General features: G+C 41.6%; 1 protein-coding gene and 1 pseudogene across 1 annotated transcript; one reads left to right on the top strand and one right to left on the bottom strand.

Annotated features, from left to right (window-relative positions):
• Positions 1 to 219: 219 nt before the first annotated feature.
• On the top strand, positions 220 to 5,199 carry LOC110534891 (annotated as a pseudogene).
• An 811-nt stretch (positions 5,200 to 6,010) lies between these two features.
• LOC110534890 (olfactory receptor 1052-like) lies at positions 6,011 to 7,982 on the bottom strand. The gene is made up of 3 exons (XM_021619812.2): positions 7,839 to 7,982; positions 6,865 to 7,527; positions 6,011 to 6,175 (listed from the first exon to the last, which is right to left on the bottom strand). Exons 1-3 carry the CDS (start codon positions 7,980 to 7,982, stop codon positions 6,011 to 6,013), a joined length of 972 nt encoding a protein of 323 aa, XP_021475487.1.
• Between the last annotated feature and the right edge of the window lie 7,322 nt (positions 7,983 to 15,304).

Below are 15,304 nucleotides of genomic sequence, written 5' to 3'. Positions count from 1 at the left end.
TCATCCTCAACTTTGCCGCTGTGGGTGGGGGTTTATTTGATATTGATATTTCTCTGTGCTTTTGTAGCTCCTCATCTCTTTCCCATCCACACTGATTGACAAGAATAAATCATTAAAGATGTCTTCGTTGGTGATATGTGGCCATTTTTTCATATCGTCCTACCACTTTTGAATAATCTGAGGATTTGGCATAGACTTGCCATTTGACTTTAAAAGGACATGTTGGATGTGTTCAACCATGGACCTGGAGAAGATGAGAATGTCATCCAGGTACACAATCACAAACTGGTGAAGGAAGTCGCGCAGCACATCATTAACCAGGGCCTGGAAAATGGCCGGAGCATTTGTAAATCCAAACGGCATGACACGGTACTCATAATGTCCATTTGGGGTGTTGACCGCTGTCTTCCACTCATCTCCCTGTTTGATGCGCACCACATTGAATGCGTTCCGTAAATCACTTTTCTTTTTAAACGTACAGTGCCTTGCGAAAGTATTTGGCCCCCTTGAACTTTGCGACCTTTTGCCACATTTCAGGCTTCAAACATAAAGATATAAAACTGTATTTTTTTGTGAAGAATCAACAACAAGTGGGACACAATCATGAAGTGGAACGACATTTATTGGATATTTCAAACTTTTTTAACAAATCAAAAACTGAAAAATTAGGCGTGCAAAATTATTCAGCCCCTTTACTTTCATTGCAGCAAACTCTCTCCAGAAGTTCAGTGAGGATCTCTGAATGATCCAATGTTGACCTAAATGACTAATGATGATAAATACAATCCACCTGTGTGTAATCAAGTCTCCGTATAAATGCACCTGCACTGTGATAGTCTCAGAGGTCCGTTAAAAGCGCAGAGAGCATCATGAAGAAAAAGGAACACACCAGGCAGGTCCGAGATACTGTTGTGAAGAAGTTTAAAGCCGGATTTGGATACAAAAATATTTCCCAAGCTTTAAACATCCCAAGGAGCACTGTGCAAGCGATAATATTGAAATGGAAGGAGTATCAGACCACTGCAAATCTACCAAGACCTGGCCGTCCCTCTAAACTTTCAGCTCATACAAGGAGAAGACTGATCAGAGATGCAGCCAAGAGGCCCATGATCACTCTGGATGAACTGCAGAGATCTACAGCTGAGGTGGGAGACTCTGTCCATAGGACAACAATCAGTCGTATATTGCACAAATCTGGCCTTTATGGAAGAGTGGCAAGAAGAAAGCCATTTCTTAAAGATATCCATAAAAAGTGTTGTTTAAAGTTTGCCACAAGCCACCTGGGAGACACACCAAACATGTGGAAGAAGGTGCTCTGGTCAGATGAAACCAAAATTGAACTTTTTGGCAACAATGCAAAACGTTATGTTTGGCGTAAAAGCAACACAGCTGAACACACCATCCCCACTGTCAAACATTGTGGTGGCAGCATCATGGTTTGGGCCTGCTTTTCTTCAGCAGGGACAGGGAAGATGGTTAAAATTGATGGGAAGATGGATGGAGCCAAATACAGGACCATTCTGGAAGAAAACCTGATGGAGTCTGCAAAAGACCTGAGATTGGGATGGAGATTTGTCTTCCAACAAGACAATGATCCAAAACATAAAGCAAAATCTACAATGGAATGGTTCAAAAATAAACATATCCAGGTGTTAGAATTGCCAAGTCAAAGTCCAGACCTGAATCCAATCGAGAATCTGTGGAAAGAACTGAAAACTGCTGTTCACAAATGCTCTCCATCCAACCTCACTGAGCTCGAGCTGTTTTGCAAGGAGGAATGGGAAAAAATGTCAGTCTCTCGATGTGCAAAACTGATAGAGACATACCCCAAGCGACTTACAGCTGTAATCGCAGCAAAAGGTGGCGCTACAAAGTATTAACTTAAGGGGGCTGAATAATTTTGCACGCCCAATTTTTCAGTTTTTGATTTGTTAAAAAAGTTTGAAATATCCAATAAATGTCGTTCCACTTCATGATTATGTCCCACTTGTTGTTGATTCTTCACAAAAAAATACAGTTTATATCTTTATGTTTGAAGCCTGAAATGTGGCAAAAGGTCGCAAAGTTCAAGGGGGCCGAATACTTTCACAAGGCACTGTAGCTCCCTAGAGTCTCTCAAAGGCTGACGACATAAGAGGAAGAAGGTAATGGTTCCCCACGGACCTACCGGTCGCGGCCGGTTACGACAGAGCCTGGGCGCGAACCCAGGGACTCTGATGGCACAGCTGGCGCTGCATTACAGCGCCCTTAACCACTGCGCCACCCGGGAGGCCCCCTGAAGATTGTATTTGACTGGCCAGTATTCTCCCGTCTAATGACGAGTCATCCCGTTTCCCATCAGCTTGGGACAGGAGGCATGGAAATGTCCAGACTGACCACAGTAAAGACAACGTTGCTTGTTAATCCTGCACCGTCTCTCCAGAGCAGAAACCTGGTGTGTCCCAATTGCATTGGCTCTTCTGAAACAGAGCCGAATTGACAACTCTGACGGGGTACAGGACAAGCAGACGCAGCATTAGGCAGTGGAACAAACAAAGAATCGACTCCTTCGGCGGAACCCGAAACACTGGAAACAACTCTGAACACCTCCGTCCTCTCACAACGACGTTCCCGAAGCCGGTTGTCAATCCGGATGGCCAGAATGATAAGCTCATCCAGAGAAGTCGGTTCATCCTTGAGAACCTCGCTGAGTCCGTTCAGAAAGGCTGAGTGAAGTGCCTCTATATCCAACCACTTTCAACGGCAAGCGTCCGAAAGTCAATGGTGTAATCTGCTACCCTCCGGCTGCCGTGTCAAAGCACAATGAGTCTTTGAGCAGCGTTCCTACCACTGATGGGGTGATCAAAAACCCTCTTCATCTCCTGGGTGAAGCTTTGACAATTAAAACAAATGTCTGATTGCTTCTCTCATATGGCCGTAGCCCAGGCTAGAGCCCGTCCTGAGAGCAAGGAGATGACGTATGCCAGTCTGAAACGCTCAGTGGGAAACGTTGTTGCCTGCAGCTCGAAGGCCAGTGAGCATTGGAGCAGTAACCCACGACACCTCCCAGGATGCCCCTCATAGCGCTCCTGTGCCGGGAGATGAGGCTCCCAAAGGGATGACGACTCTGAGCATTAGGAACAGCCACTGGTGCAGCAGCCGTTGCCACCGACTGTCCAGTCTGCAGAGCGGACACAAGAGTTCTTAAATCGTCCGACAATGTCTGCAGTCGCGCCTCATGGCGATCAATTTACTTTGTTTTTATTTCATCTTTATTTAACTAGGCATGTACATGCACATCCAATCACAGTTCCATGGTGGTTGAGAGCCGACCATAAATGGTGGAATTCGGAGTGTTCCTCGGACTAATTGAAAAATCTCTGCTGGGTCCATTGTAGACTTAGGACTACTGTACCAATAATGTAAGGATAAATCCAGAACTTTTACTTAGTCTTAACAGAAACAAGGCAACCGCACAAGAGCACACTAATAAAACATGAGACCTAAGCAAATATACAGACCAACTGAGGAACCTAAATAACAAGGCAACCAGGTGAACAGAGAAGGTAATTAAACACAGGAGAATCCAATGAGTAATTATCAGGGTAACCTGAAATCTAGAAAACAGGGTAAGGGTGCCCTCCAACGGTAACCTAAGGAAACAACAATCAAATAACACAGAAACTGTGACACTTCTGGCTTGTACCATTAGTTTTGTCTAATTCTTCTGCATCCGTTGGTACCATTAGTCTGTGTGTTTAATGGGGGCTGAGCTAGAAAGGTGTTTGTGTCTTTGTTCAAAAATGTCTGTAGAGTCTAAATGGTTTGAGCTGCAAACAATTAAAAGCGATCTATGAAAAGCTGGGACTCTCATGTGACATGTTGTGCTCTATATGACGTTCACAAGCTACACAATAGTCGTTAGAAGGTAAGGGTGGGGTTCTTCATAGAAGATCATAGGAAATCCCAGGACGAAGTGTCTATAAAACTGTAATAAGCTCACATAGTTGCTGTCACAAACTCCACACAGTTGTCACTGACTAGTTGGATATTTATTTCCCACTGAGCAAACCATTTCTGTACTTACAGCATTCATATAAATTCCTTTTTATCAGGTGTTTATAATAAAAACATATAAACATGCAGATAAATGAAAGTTAGATGGGTCTCGGGACTGATAAGGTTAAAGAAAACAAATCATGGATTACAGTTTTCTTCTATCAAGTTATAAAATCCTGAACTTCCCTTTAATCTCTTAAAGGTCACTCAACATACCTCCTACCCTGACCTAATCCTCTTCCTTATCATCTACATCTTCACCTCGTGGCCAACATCGGCCTCATAGTACTGATCTCCATGGAGAGGAGCCTGCATCATCCCATGCACAGTGCATCCTTTTCTGAAACTTGTCTCTTAATAACATAGTCGGGGCTACAGCGATGATACATTGTCTGTTAGGGGACATTTTGTCCGCAGAACCTGAGCGCTATATCACTTACATGGAGTGTGTCATTCAGGCTTTCTGTGCTCATGTTTATGCAACGACATCACACACCGTTCTCATGATCATGGCCTTTGACAGGTATGTGGCCATCTGCAACCCCCTGCCGCACACTACCATCATGAACAGAAAAATGGTATTCAGGTTGTCTGTGTCTGCCTGGGGGTAGCCATAGTCTGAGTGGGGATTCTGCTGGGCATCACCATCCACCTATCACGATGTAGGTCTAACATATTTAACCCGTACTGCGACAGCGCCTCCTTATTCAAACTCTCCTGCGAGACCGTGTTTATAAATAACATATATGTCTTAACATTTACTGTTATGCTGTTTGTCTCGTCCATAGGCAGCATCAGTCTCGCCTATCTGAAGATTGCCATTGTTTGTAGAACAGCTCTTTAAACAGCAAGGCCCTGACAACCTGTAGCACACACTTACTGGTCTACCATATTGTGCTGGGATGTGGGTTTACCATTATCATCCTCCATCGCTTCCTAGCCTATGCAAACCTGTGCAAACTGAATAGGGTGGTTTACAGACTAAGGTTTAGACTAAAGAGATTTAACAGAGGATATTTAGGGTGTTCACAGAGCCAAGGTAGCTGCAGGATTCTGTGTTAAATCTGATGGGAAAATAAATAATATATAATATAATGAGAACTGCAGTGTATGTGTGTGGCGTTCATAAAACAAGGGAGTTTCTTCTCAACCACCACCTGAGGGACCTGTAAGGGTTCTGTTGAATTGGACGCTAACATAAGTTGAGAGCCATTATTTAATTGATGGTATGCATATTCAAAGCATGTTCTAACAATTAAAACATACAGCTGCCCCGGATTCGGTTAGTACTGATGGAAAAAAATCCTAATGCATAATGCAAATCTACTCTAAAATACAGAACTAGGAAGAACACTACTACTATGTTTTCAAACTGACATTTATTTTAGGTGGTGCAAAGTTTTGGGTGGTGTTCCATGAATCATTTCTTGATTTAATTTCCAAATGCAAACCATATTAGAATATTTTATTGTGCAAAGTTTTATTTTAATTTGTGACGCTTACAGAGAGGGCAGAGGCACAAAACCAAAATCTGTTGGTACACTTTATTTGACAGGGTGCTATTTCTCTGATATTTAGAAATAATATTGCGAGAATGTAATTACACAATAATCACCTAACAATTACTGTTGTTTCTTTGGTATTGATTAAAAACAAGTATAATCACATACCATTTAGTACTGTATCTGGTAATTTGTACAATGCAATTGAACAGGACTTTACAGTTGTTATTTCGTTTTTATCAATAAACTTAAAACTATTAAATCAGATGTATACAGTTGTGCAACCCACACAAAACCAAAACACAAATATTGTTCGGTTTCGTTTATAAGTGCATGATAATGAAACATTTAGCTGTTCTGCTTTCCAAACAACAAACAATAATTGGAAACAGTGACTTTGCATTATTTTGGAATCTCTGAAAATTATCACACTTTTTAGCCCAAAGGAGATTGTATTGAATGTTTTGCTGTCAGGACAGTGTGTTGAGTGTTTTGCGGCTCTGCGGTGAGACGTCTCTGTGTCGGCAGAAGGCCCTCTTGATGGCCGCTCTCAGCTCCTTGTTCCTCAGGCTGTAGATCATCGGGTTCAGGAAAGGAGTCAGAGCCGAGTACAGCACCGACACGATGATACGCACCTACAACAATAACACAACATGAATACAACATTAAGACAACCGCAATGTAACAATGATGCCCACAACCACAATATACTAAACAAAAGGTTACACATTATTAAACAACAATGATACGCACTTACAACATCAACACGATGTTATCTAACCTTATCACAACGTTATTAACAGTATGACCTTGATCATATTCAACCATAAACATATACATAGCATTAATAGGGATGGTTGGATTCCATTTAAATTCCAATCAATTCAGGAAGTACTCTGAAATTCCAATTATCCTCAACGCTTTTCAATTAGGAAAATGGAATTACAATTGGAATTTCGTATACTTTCTTAATTGACTGGAATTGAAATGAAATTGACCCCAACACTGTTATTGGGATTTTCACAGCACTGACAACATACTACAAATGTACAGTGACTGAAGAGCATCAGTATGTTACACTAAAATAATACAACAGTGCCATCTCCTGGTGGGAATGCCTTTTGCATACCATTAGACATCAACAGTGAATGACAAATCAGAGAGGACATGGGTAACCAGAGTAATGGCACAAATATCAGTCAAACTCTTCAACTGGTGAATGTAAGATCACAGTGTTGACTGAAGGTTGTCTGATGGAGGAGTTAAACAGTCCTTAAAACAGGGAAAGGAGGAGGGGGAGAAAGAGGATGAAGAGGAGGGTCACCTCTGGAGAGAAGTTTCCCACACGGTAGGAGATATAGACAAATGAGGCAGAGCTGTAAGAAATGGACACAACCGTCAGGTGGGCGGCACAGGTGCTAAACGCCTTCAGTCGCTCTGTGGCGCCCATTTTAGCTATCTTCACACCGATGAGGATGTAGGAAGTGAGGATGAGCACACCCGTGGTGAGCAGCGCTACGAGAGCAGAAGACAGTGACACGATGTTGTCCACCTGAGTGTCCCCACACACCAGCAGCCTCACTGAGGACGGGTCACACCAGCAGTGGCGCACCACGTTGGGTCCACAGTATGAACGTTGCATTGCCATGCTAGTGGTTGGGAAGGTGCAAATGGCACCGAAGGTCCAAGCCCCAATGATGAGTAGCAGGCAGACGGAGCGGGTCATCACAGCGGCATAGCGGAGAGGATTACAGATGGCCACATAGCGGTCGTAGGCCATAGCGGTCAGCAGGGCGCGGCCGGTAACAGACATGTGGATGAAACAGTACATCTGGAGGAAGCAGCCGGGGACGGACACAGTCTTGACCTCAGTCAGGAAGCCTGACAACATGTTGGGGATGGTGACCGTTGTGTAAATCATGTCCACGATGGACAGGTTGTGGAGGAAGAAGTACATGGGGGAGCCCAGCTTCGGGTCGGTCCGGACCTTTAGGACGAGACAAAGAAAGCGGTTAGACAGTGATGTCATAGATAGGCCCAGCGGAGAGTTTTTCCTGACAACATGACTCGACCAGGGGAAACTCTGGGCCCAAGCCATAAATCTCAAGAGTTCTAAACTCCTGACTCCTTAGGAGTATAGTGTAGTCTACAGGCCCTTAGAGCAAATTCTAAGTGAGAGGACCTGAACAAAACCCTTTGATTACTTACACTAACTACAACTCATGGTCTCTTATAACATCATCTCTATCTAATGTTATTGTGATCTGGTTCTGGCTGTGCGTGTACAATGTACAGTACCAGGTAGATGATCATGATGTTTCCACCTAGTATGACAGTGTAGGCCAGCAGGAAGATGATAAACAGGACCATCTTCTTCTCCCCCAGACTGGCCAGACCCTGGATGATGAAGAAGGTGACAGGGCTGGACTGGGTGCTGTTCATACCTCTGGGCCAGTGGGCTTGATAGGATCTCAGACAAACCTGGTGCAGACAGAGAGATACATTGATACCTTGTAGACTTCAGATAGAAGAAGCTCATTCTTAACAAACATGGCTTAGTACAGTTATCTTCTTGTTCCGAAAGTATCTACAATAATATATGGTGTAACTATAATTTCTATGAAAAGTGTTGCCTGTAGAAGCAAAAAAACTCTTATTATTTCAGATTCTCAACCTTGGTGGTGTCCGAGTGGGGAAATCTATGATATATTCGATGTGATATAACACAAACATGTATACTAATTCATAGGAAGTGGTTCTCAATTATGTTCAGTTACAGGCCCAATGCAGTCAAAATTCTGTTTTCCGGTGTTTTGTATCATATTGTACAACAGCTGATAAAATGCAGACTGTAAACGTGTGAAGAAATTTGATGAGTATTATTTCCTGATAGTTGCTAGTTGAAAATACAATCTACACAGGACCTTCTAATCGGGAGGTTTTGCATGGGTGGAGTTTTGTATGGATCGAGGCAGTATAATGTCTCGATCCATACAACTGGGAACTTGGAACTCCAACTTCCATCTTCAGTGTGTTCATGACAACTGCAAACTCAGGAAAAATTAGCTCAGACTGGGAATCATTGTTTTGAAGACTTATCCAACTTGGAATTCCAAGTTGGAAACTGGCATTTTTCTAGCCCTCCGACTTTGCCACCTGGAGGTCACTGACATCATGATTTTACTTTGTTTTTTTCCAAGTTCTCAGTTGTCCTGAAAGTAACATTATTAATGGTCAGCTTTAATATTGCAGGTAGATTGTAACATCCATCAATGTAATTGTCTGCATAATTTATAATCCCACACATATATTTTTTGTAAATAGTAAATATATATATATACACACATGCATAGCCACATATGCACAAATATACATACATATAGTAACATTTGTTAATATAGACCAATAACAAACAGTCCCAAACCTTTTTGTCAAGAACAGATTACCGTTCAGATGACATATTCATCCCCCTCCCCACTCAGACCACTCCCAGACAGTCCTAGAAAAATTATTGCTTGAGAAATGTTTTTTTGCTGAAAATATAATTTTGTTTCTTTTTGACAATTTGTATGGAAAAATATTACAGTAAGGTACTTATTTGTTAGCCAGAAATGATTTGATATTGAAATAAAAATCCCTGCATTCGGCCTTTAACAAATCCAGCCAAAAGATTGAACGCTGATTTCAAAACGTGTTAGTGAATGCAAATATTGTGCACTAATCTGTTGAAATCTGATTACTATAACATAAAAGTTTGTAAACAAAACACACATTTACACTTAACGCTAATTTCTAAATAATATCTCTATGAGTTATCTATACAAATTCACAGTGTTTCCTACGGAAGTATTTTCAGACAAATCCACAAATCCTACTGTTAAAAAACAAAATCTGTATGATAGTTTTGCAGTATTGGATTGTTAACCTCTTACCTGAGTGAGTGCATATCACACTCAGTGATCTGGAAGCTGAGCAGCTTCTTAAATACAATTATTTTACCAGCATCCCATAGTCCCTGTTTTTCCACAGGATGATGTGAGAGGCCGAAGGGACTTGTTATTTATCTCATTTGTACATCTACACTACATTCATTAATTTCCCTGGAATAATTAATCAAGTGTCAAATGTTTACATTAAACTCTAGGTAAATTGCATCATTACAGAATATTAATCATAAAAAGTAATTTAGCTACTGTATTTAACTCTAATTGGTGGTGTTTGTGTGTATTCTTCTCTTGTGAGTAATTAGGTATGGCCTCATTAGCAGCAAACAGATGTTAAATTGGGATCTTGTTACTGGTGGAACTGTAAAATCATGTTTAACAACTCTTACTGTGCACTGTCTTCTATTCCTACGGTGGATGAACAAAGTCCAGAATTCAACTGTAACACATGGCATTGTACTTATGACTCTGAGAATATACATTTTTTACTTAGGGACAGAAACAAATAACTAAACAACTGGACATAAGCAGAAGAAAAAGAGGCCTCAAGGCAAATTTCAAATGACGCCCTCCACATTCAGTGTACAAGTTTTGGGCCTCATTTGTTCTCTTGTCAAAAGTTAGGAATAAGGGCTCATTTGAGACACAGACCTTCAGATAAATCAGGTTTTACTCTCCCACAACCTTGTACAATATCAACATTAGAATACCCTGCTGTAAGGTCCTCTTCCTTTATGTTCTCTGGTTTATCAGAGTTCTTAAATGTACAGTCCCTTGAGAAGGTATTCACCCCCTTGGCATTTTTCCCAGTTTGTTGCCTTACAACCTGGAATTAAAACAGATTTTGGGGGGGGTTGTATCATTTGATTCACACAACATGCCTACCACTTTGGAGATGCAAATGATTTTTTATTGTGAAACAAAGAAGAAATAAGAGAAAACAACTGAAAACTTGAGCGTGCATAATTATTCACCCCCCGTAAAGTCAATACTTTGTAGAGCCACGTTTTGCAGCAATTACAGCTGCAAGTCTCTTGGGATATGCCTCTATAAGCTTGGCACATCTAACCACTGTGATTTTTGCACATTCTTCAAGGCAAAACTGCTCCAGCTCCATCAAGTTGGATGGGTTCCTGCTGGTGTACATAAATCTTTTAGTAATACCACAGATTCTCAATTGGATTGAGGTCTGGGCTTTAATTAGGCCATTCCAAGACATTTAAATGTTTCCCTTAAACCCCTTGAGTGTTGCTTTAGCAGTATGCTTAATGTCCTTGTCCTGCTGGAAGTTGAACCTCCATCCCAAGTCTCAAATCTCTGGAAGACAAACAGGTTTCCCTCAAGAATTTCCCGGTATTTAGCACCATCTATCATTTCTTCAATTCTTACAATTTTCCCAGTCCCTGCCGATTAAAAATATCCCCACAGCATGATGCTGCCACCACCATGCTTTTTTTGTTCTCGGGCTGATGAGAGGTGTTGGGTTTGTGCCAGACATAGCATTTTCCTTGTTAGACAAAAAGCTCAATTTTAGTCTCATCTGACCAGAGTACCTTCTTCACTACGTTTGGAGAGTCTCCCACATGCCTTTTGGCAAACAAACATGTTTGCTTGTTTTTTTATTTAAATAATGGCTTTTTTTCAGGCCACTCTTCCATAAAGCCCAGCTCTGTGGAATGTACGGCTTAAAATGGTCCTATGGACAGATACTCCAATCTCCGCTGTGGAGCTTTGCAGGTCCTTCATGGTTATCTTTTGGTGGGCGGTCCTCTCATGGCAGGTTTGTTGTGGTGCCATGTTCTTTCCATTTTTTAATAATGGATTTAATGGTGCTCCGTGGGATGTTTTTTAGAACCCAACCCTGATCTGTACTTCTCCACAACTTTGTCCCTGGCCTGTTCAGAGAGCTCCTTGGTCTTCATGGTGCCACTTGCTTGGTGGTTCCCCTTGCTTAGTGGTGTTGCAGACTCTGGGGCCTTTCAGAACAGGTGTATATATACTGAGATCATGTGATAGATCATGTGACACTTAGATTGCACACAGGTGGACTTTATTTAATGAATTATGTGACATCTGAAGGTAATTGGTTGCACCAGATCTGATTTAGGGGCTTCATAACGAAGGGGGTGAATACATGTGCACACACCACATTTCTGTTTTTTTATTTTTTGAAGATTTTCAAGCAAGTCATTTTTCTAATTTCACTTCACCAATTTGGACTATTTTGTGTATGTCCATTAAATGGAATCCAAGTAAAAATCCATTTAAATTTCAGGTTGAATTCCAACAACATAGAAAAAACGCCAAGGGGGTGAATACTTTTGCAAGGCACTGTATTCCACTGAAGACAAGAGTTAGATTCTCATGTATTGGTCACCTATGAATTTACGGGCACAGATGGAGCCACAGAGAGTACATTTGTGAGCAGGATTATTTTTAGAATGAGGGGTGCAGTAGGTCTGCTGGTTTTGCTGTTCTGTCTGTTTGGGACATGTGCTCAGTGAGAAAAATCGCAGACCTCCACATGTCTGGTTCATCCTTGGAGCAATTTCCAAATGCCTGAAGGTACCACATTAATCTGTACAAACAACAGTACGCAAGTATAAACACCATGGGACCACGCAGCCGTCATACCGCTCAGGAAGAAATTCTGTCTCCTAGAGATGAACGTACTTTGGTGCGAAAAGTGCAAATGAATCCTAGAACAACAGCAAAGGACCTTGTGAAGATGCTGGAGAGGACAGGTACAAAAATAAACGAGTCCTATATTGATATAACCTGAACGACCGCTCAGCAACAAAGGGGCCACTGCTCCAAAAACGCCATAAAAAGCCAGATTACGGTTTGCAACAGCACATGGGGACAAAGATCGTACTTTCTGGAGTAATGTCCTCTGGTCTGATGAAACAAAAATAGAACTGTTTGGCCATAATGACCATCGTTTTGTTTGGAGGAAAAAGGGTGACACTTGCAAGCTGAAGGACATCATCCCAACCGTGAAGCACGGGGGTGGCAGCATCATGTTGTGGGGGTGCTTTGCTGCAGGAGGGACTGGTGCACTTCACAAAATAGATGGCTTCATGAGGCAGGAAAATTATGTGGATATATAGAAACAACATCTCAAGACATCAGTCAGGAAGGTAAAGCTTGGCCGCAAGTGGGTCTTCCAAATGGACAATGACCCCAAGCATACTTCCAAAGTTGTGGTAAATGGCTTGAGGACAACAAATTTGCTTACCGCCCCAATAGGTCCACAGACGACGCAAATGCAATCCCACTGCACACTGCCCTAACCCATCTGGACAAGAGGAATACCTATGTGAGAATGCTGTTCATCGACTACAGCTCAGCAATTAACACCATAGTACCCTCCAAACTCGTCATCAAGACCCTGGGTCTCGACCCTGTCCTGTGCAACTGGGTCCTGGACTTCCTGACGGGCCGCCCCAGGTGGTGAGGGTAGGTAACAACAATCTCCACCCCGCTGATCCTCAACACTGGGGCCCCACAAGGGTGCGTTCTCAGCCCTCTCCTGTTTTCCCTGTTCACCCACAACTGCGTGGTCATGCACGCCTCCAACTCAATCATCAAGTTTGCAGACGACACTACAGTGGTAGGCTTGATTACCAACAACGACGAGACGGCCTACAGGGAGGAGGTGAGTGCCCTCGGAGTGTGGTGTCAGAATATAACCACACACTCAACGTCAACAAAACAAAGGAGATGATCGTGGACTTCAGGAAACAGCAGAGGTGTCAACAGTCTTTAGATATAGCTTCAGGCTTTTATTTTGAAAAATTAGTGAGAAAGATAACATCACGTCAGTGGATAGCTGGGTGTTCGCAGAGCTTTGCTTGCGCAACAGAGTGGGGCAGCCATTGTCTCTCCCTCTCCTATTGAAAAAGCAACAGTCCCGGTTGATATATTATCGATTATATATTTTAAAAACAACCGTCAGTGGATAGCTGGGTGTTTGCAGAGTTTTGCTTGCGCAACAGAGTGGGGCAGCCATTGTCTCTCCCTCTCCTATTGAAAAAGCAACAGTCCCGGTTGATATATTATCGATTATATATTTTAAAAACAACCTGAGGATTGATTATAAAAAAACATTTGACATCTTTCTACGCACTTTACGGATACTATTTCGAATTTTCGTCTGCGATGTCGTGACCGCTCGAGCCTGTGGATTTCTGAACGCGTCAAACAAATGGAGGTACTTTGTATATAAAAATAATCTTTATGGAACAAAAGGAACATTTATTGTTTAAGGTTAACTGGGAGTCTCGTGAGTGCAAACATCCAAAGATCATTAAAGGAAAGCGATTTAATTTATTGATTTTCTGACTTTCGTGACCAATCTACTTGACTGCTAGGTGTTTGTAATATTTTGTCTACTGAGAGAGATGTTCTTACATAAACGCTTGTTATGCTTTTGCCGAAAAGCTGTATTGAAATCTGACACGCCAGGTGGATTAACAACAAGGTAAGCTGTGTTTTGCTATATTGCACTTGTGATTTCATGAAAAATAAATATTTGTAGTAATTTAATTTGAATTTGGCGCGCTGCAATTCAGCGGGTGTTGTTGAAAATGATCCCGCTAACGGGATGGGTGCGTCAAGTAGTTAAACAGCCATCACTAACATTGAGTGGCTGCTGCCAACTTACTGACTCAACTCCAGCCACTTTAATAATGGAAAAATGGATGTAATAAATATATCACTAGACACTTTAAACAATGCCACTTCATATAATGTTTACATACCCTACATTACTCATCTCATATGTATATACTGTACTCTATACCATCTACTGCATCTTGCCTATGCCGTTCTATACCATCACTCATTCATATATTCTTATGTACATATTCTTATTAATTCCTTTACACTTGTGTGTATAAGGTAATTATTGTGAAATTGTTAGGTTAGATTACTGGTTGGATATTACTGAATTGTCGGAACTAGAAGCACAAGCATTTCGCTACACTCACATTAACATCTGCTAACCATGTGTATGTGACAAATACAATTTGATTTGATAAGAAGTCAAGGTATTGGAGTGGCCATCACAAAGCCCTGATCTCAATCCTATAAAATGTGTTGGCAGAGTGTAAAAGCGTGTGCGAGCAAGGAGGCCTACAAACCTGATGACACCGCACCTCAGGGCGAGCGCGAGGAGCAGGCAAAGGACGTACTGGACTGGGGAGGCGCACTGAAGGCCTGGTGCGTGGAGCCGGGACAGGTTTGGGGCAATGCCATAATCAGTTGGTTGTACTCTTGGATTGAGCAGACCTTTCCGTACAATTGTTATAACTCCATGAAGGACATAACTCTACCATTCCAATTTACAATATATTTTAAGAACAAAATACCCTTTTCAAACATCTTTCACATAAATACAGGTATTTTATCAACCAGCACATTTGAGTTCAGCCATAATATTTGCTGTAATATTTGTTCTATTTTCAGGGGGAAATTGAAATTGTAGCCAGCTCTGCATGCATGTTTGAAATAGAGAGATACTTTGAAAAAAGTATGGCAATCTGCACAAAGGCAAAAAGGCTATTTTTAAACAATGGATGAGCTTTTCTTAGTAAACTACTTGAGAACCATTTAGGGTTCAAATAAAACTTTTGAATGAGTGAAACTTTTAGAGAAAGGTTTAGTGCTTTTATATTTAATAATCTCAACACACCCAATTCATATTCATTATATAGATAGGCATGTTTTATTTTGTCTGGTTAGCGTCCCAGATAAAGCTAAATATTTTTTGCTCATATGATTTGAAAAACGAATCTTCAGGAGTAGGCAGCGCCATAA

Source organism: Oncorhynchus mykiss, chromosome 10, assembly GCF_013265735.2.
Source record: "Oncorhynchus mykiss isolate Arlee chromosome 10, USDA_OmykA_1.1, whole genome shotgun sequence".
NCBI lineage: Eukaryota > Metazoa > Chordata > Actinopteri > Salmoniformes > Salmonidae > Oncorhynchus > Oncorhynchus mykiss.
Note: the sequence above shows the minus strand (reverse complement) of the source record. Positions and strands in the feature narration are given on the sequence as shown.

What these genes read in the sequence shown, in the direction of transcription:
- LOC110534890 (XM_021619812.2), bottom strand. Translation starts at nt 7,982, where the DNA reads ATGAACAGCACCCAGTCCAGCCCTGTCACCTTCTTCATCATCCAGGGT. An exon ending in ACATCATGATCATCTACCTG is followed by an intron (nt 7,528 to 7,838) that starts GTACTGTACATT and finishes CTCGTCCTAAAG; the next exon opens with GTCCGGACCGACCCGAAGCT. An exon ending in TGGGAAACTTCTCTCCAGAG is followed by an intron (nt 6,176 to 6,864) that starts GTGACCCTCCTC and finishes TTATTGTTGTAG; the next exon opens with GTGCGTATCATCGTGTCGGT.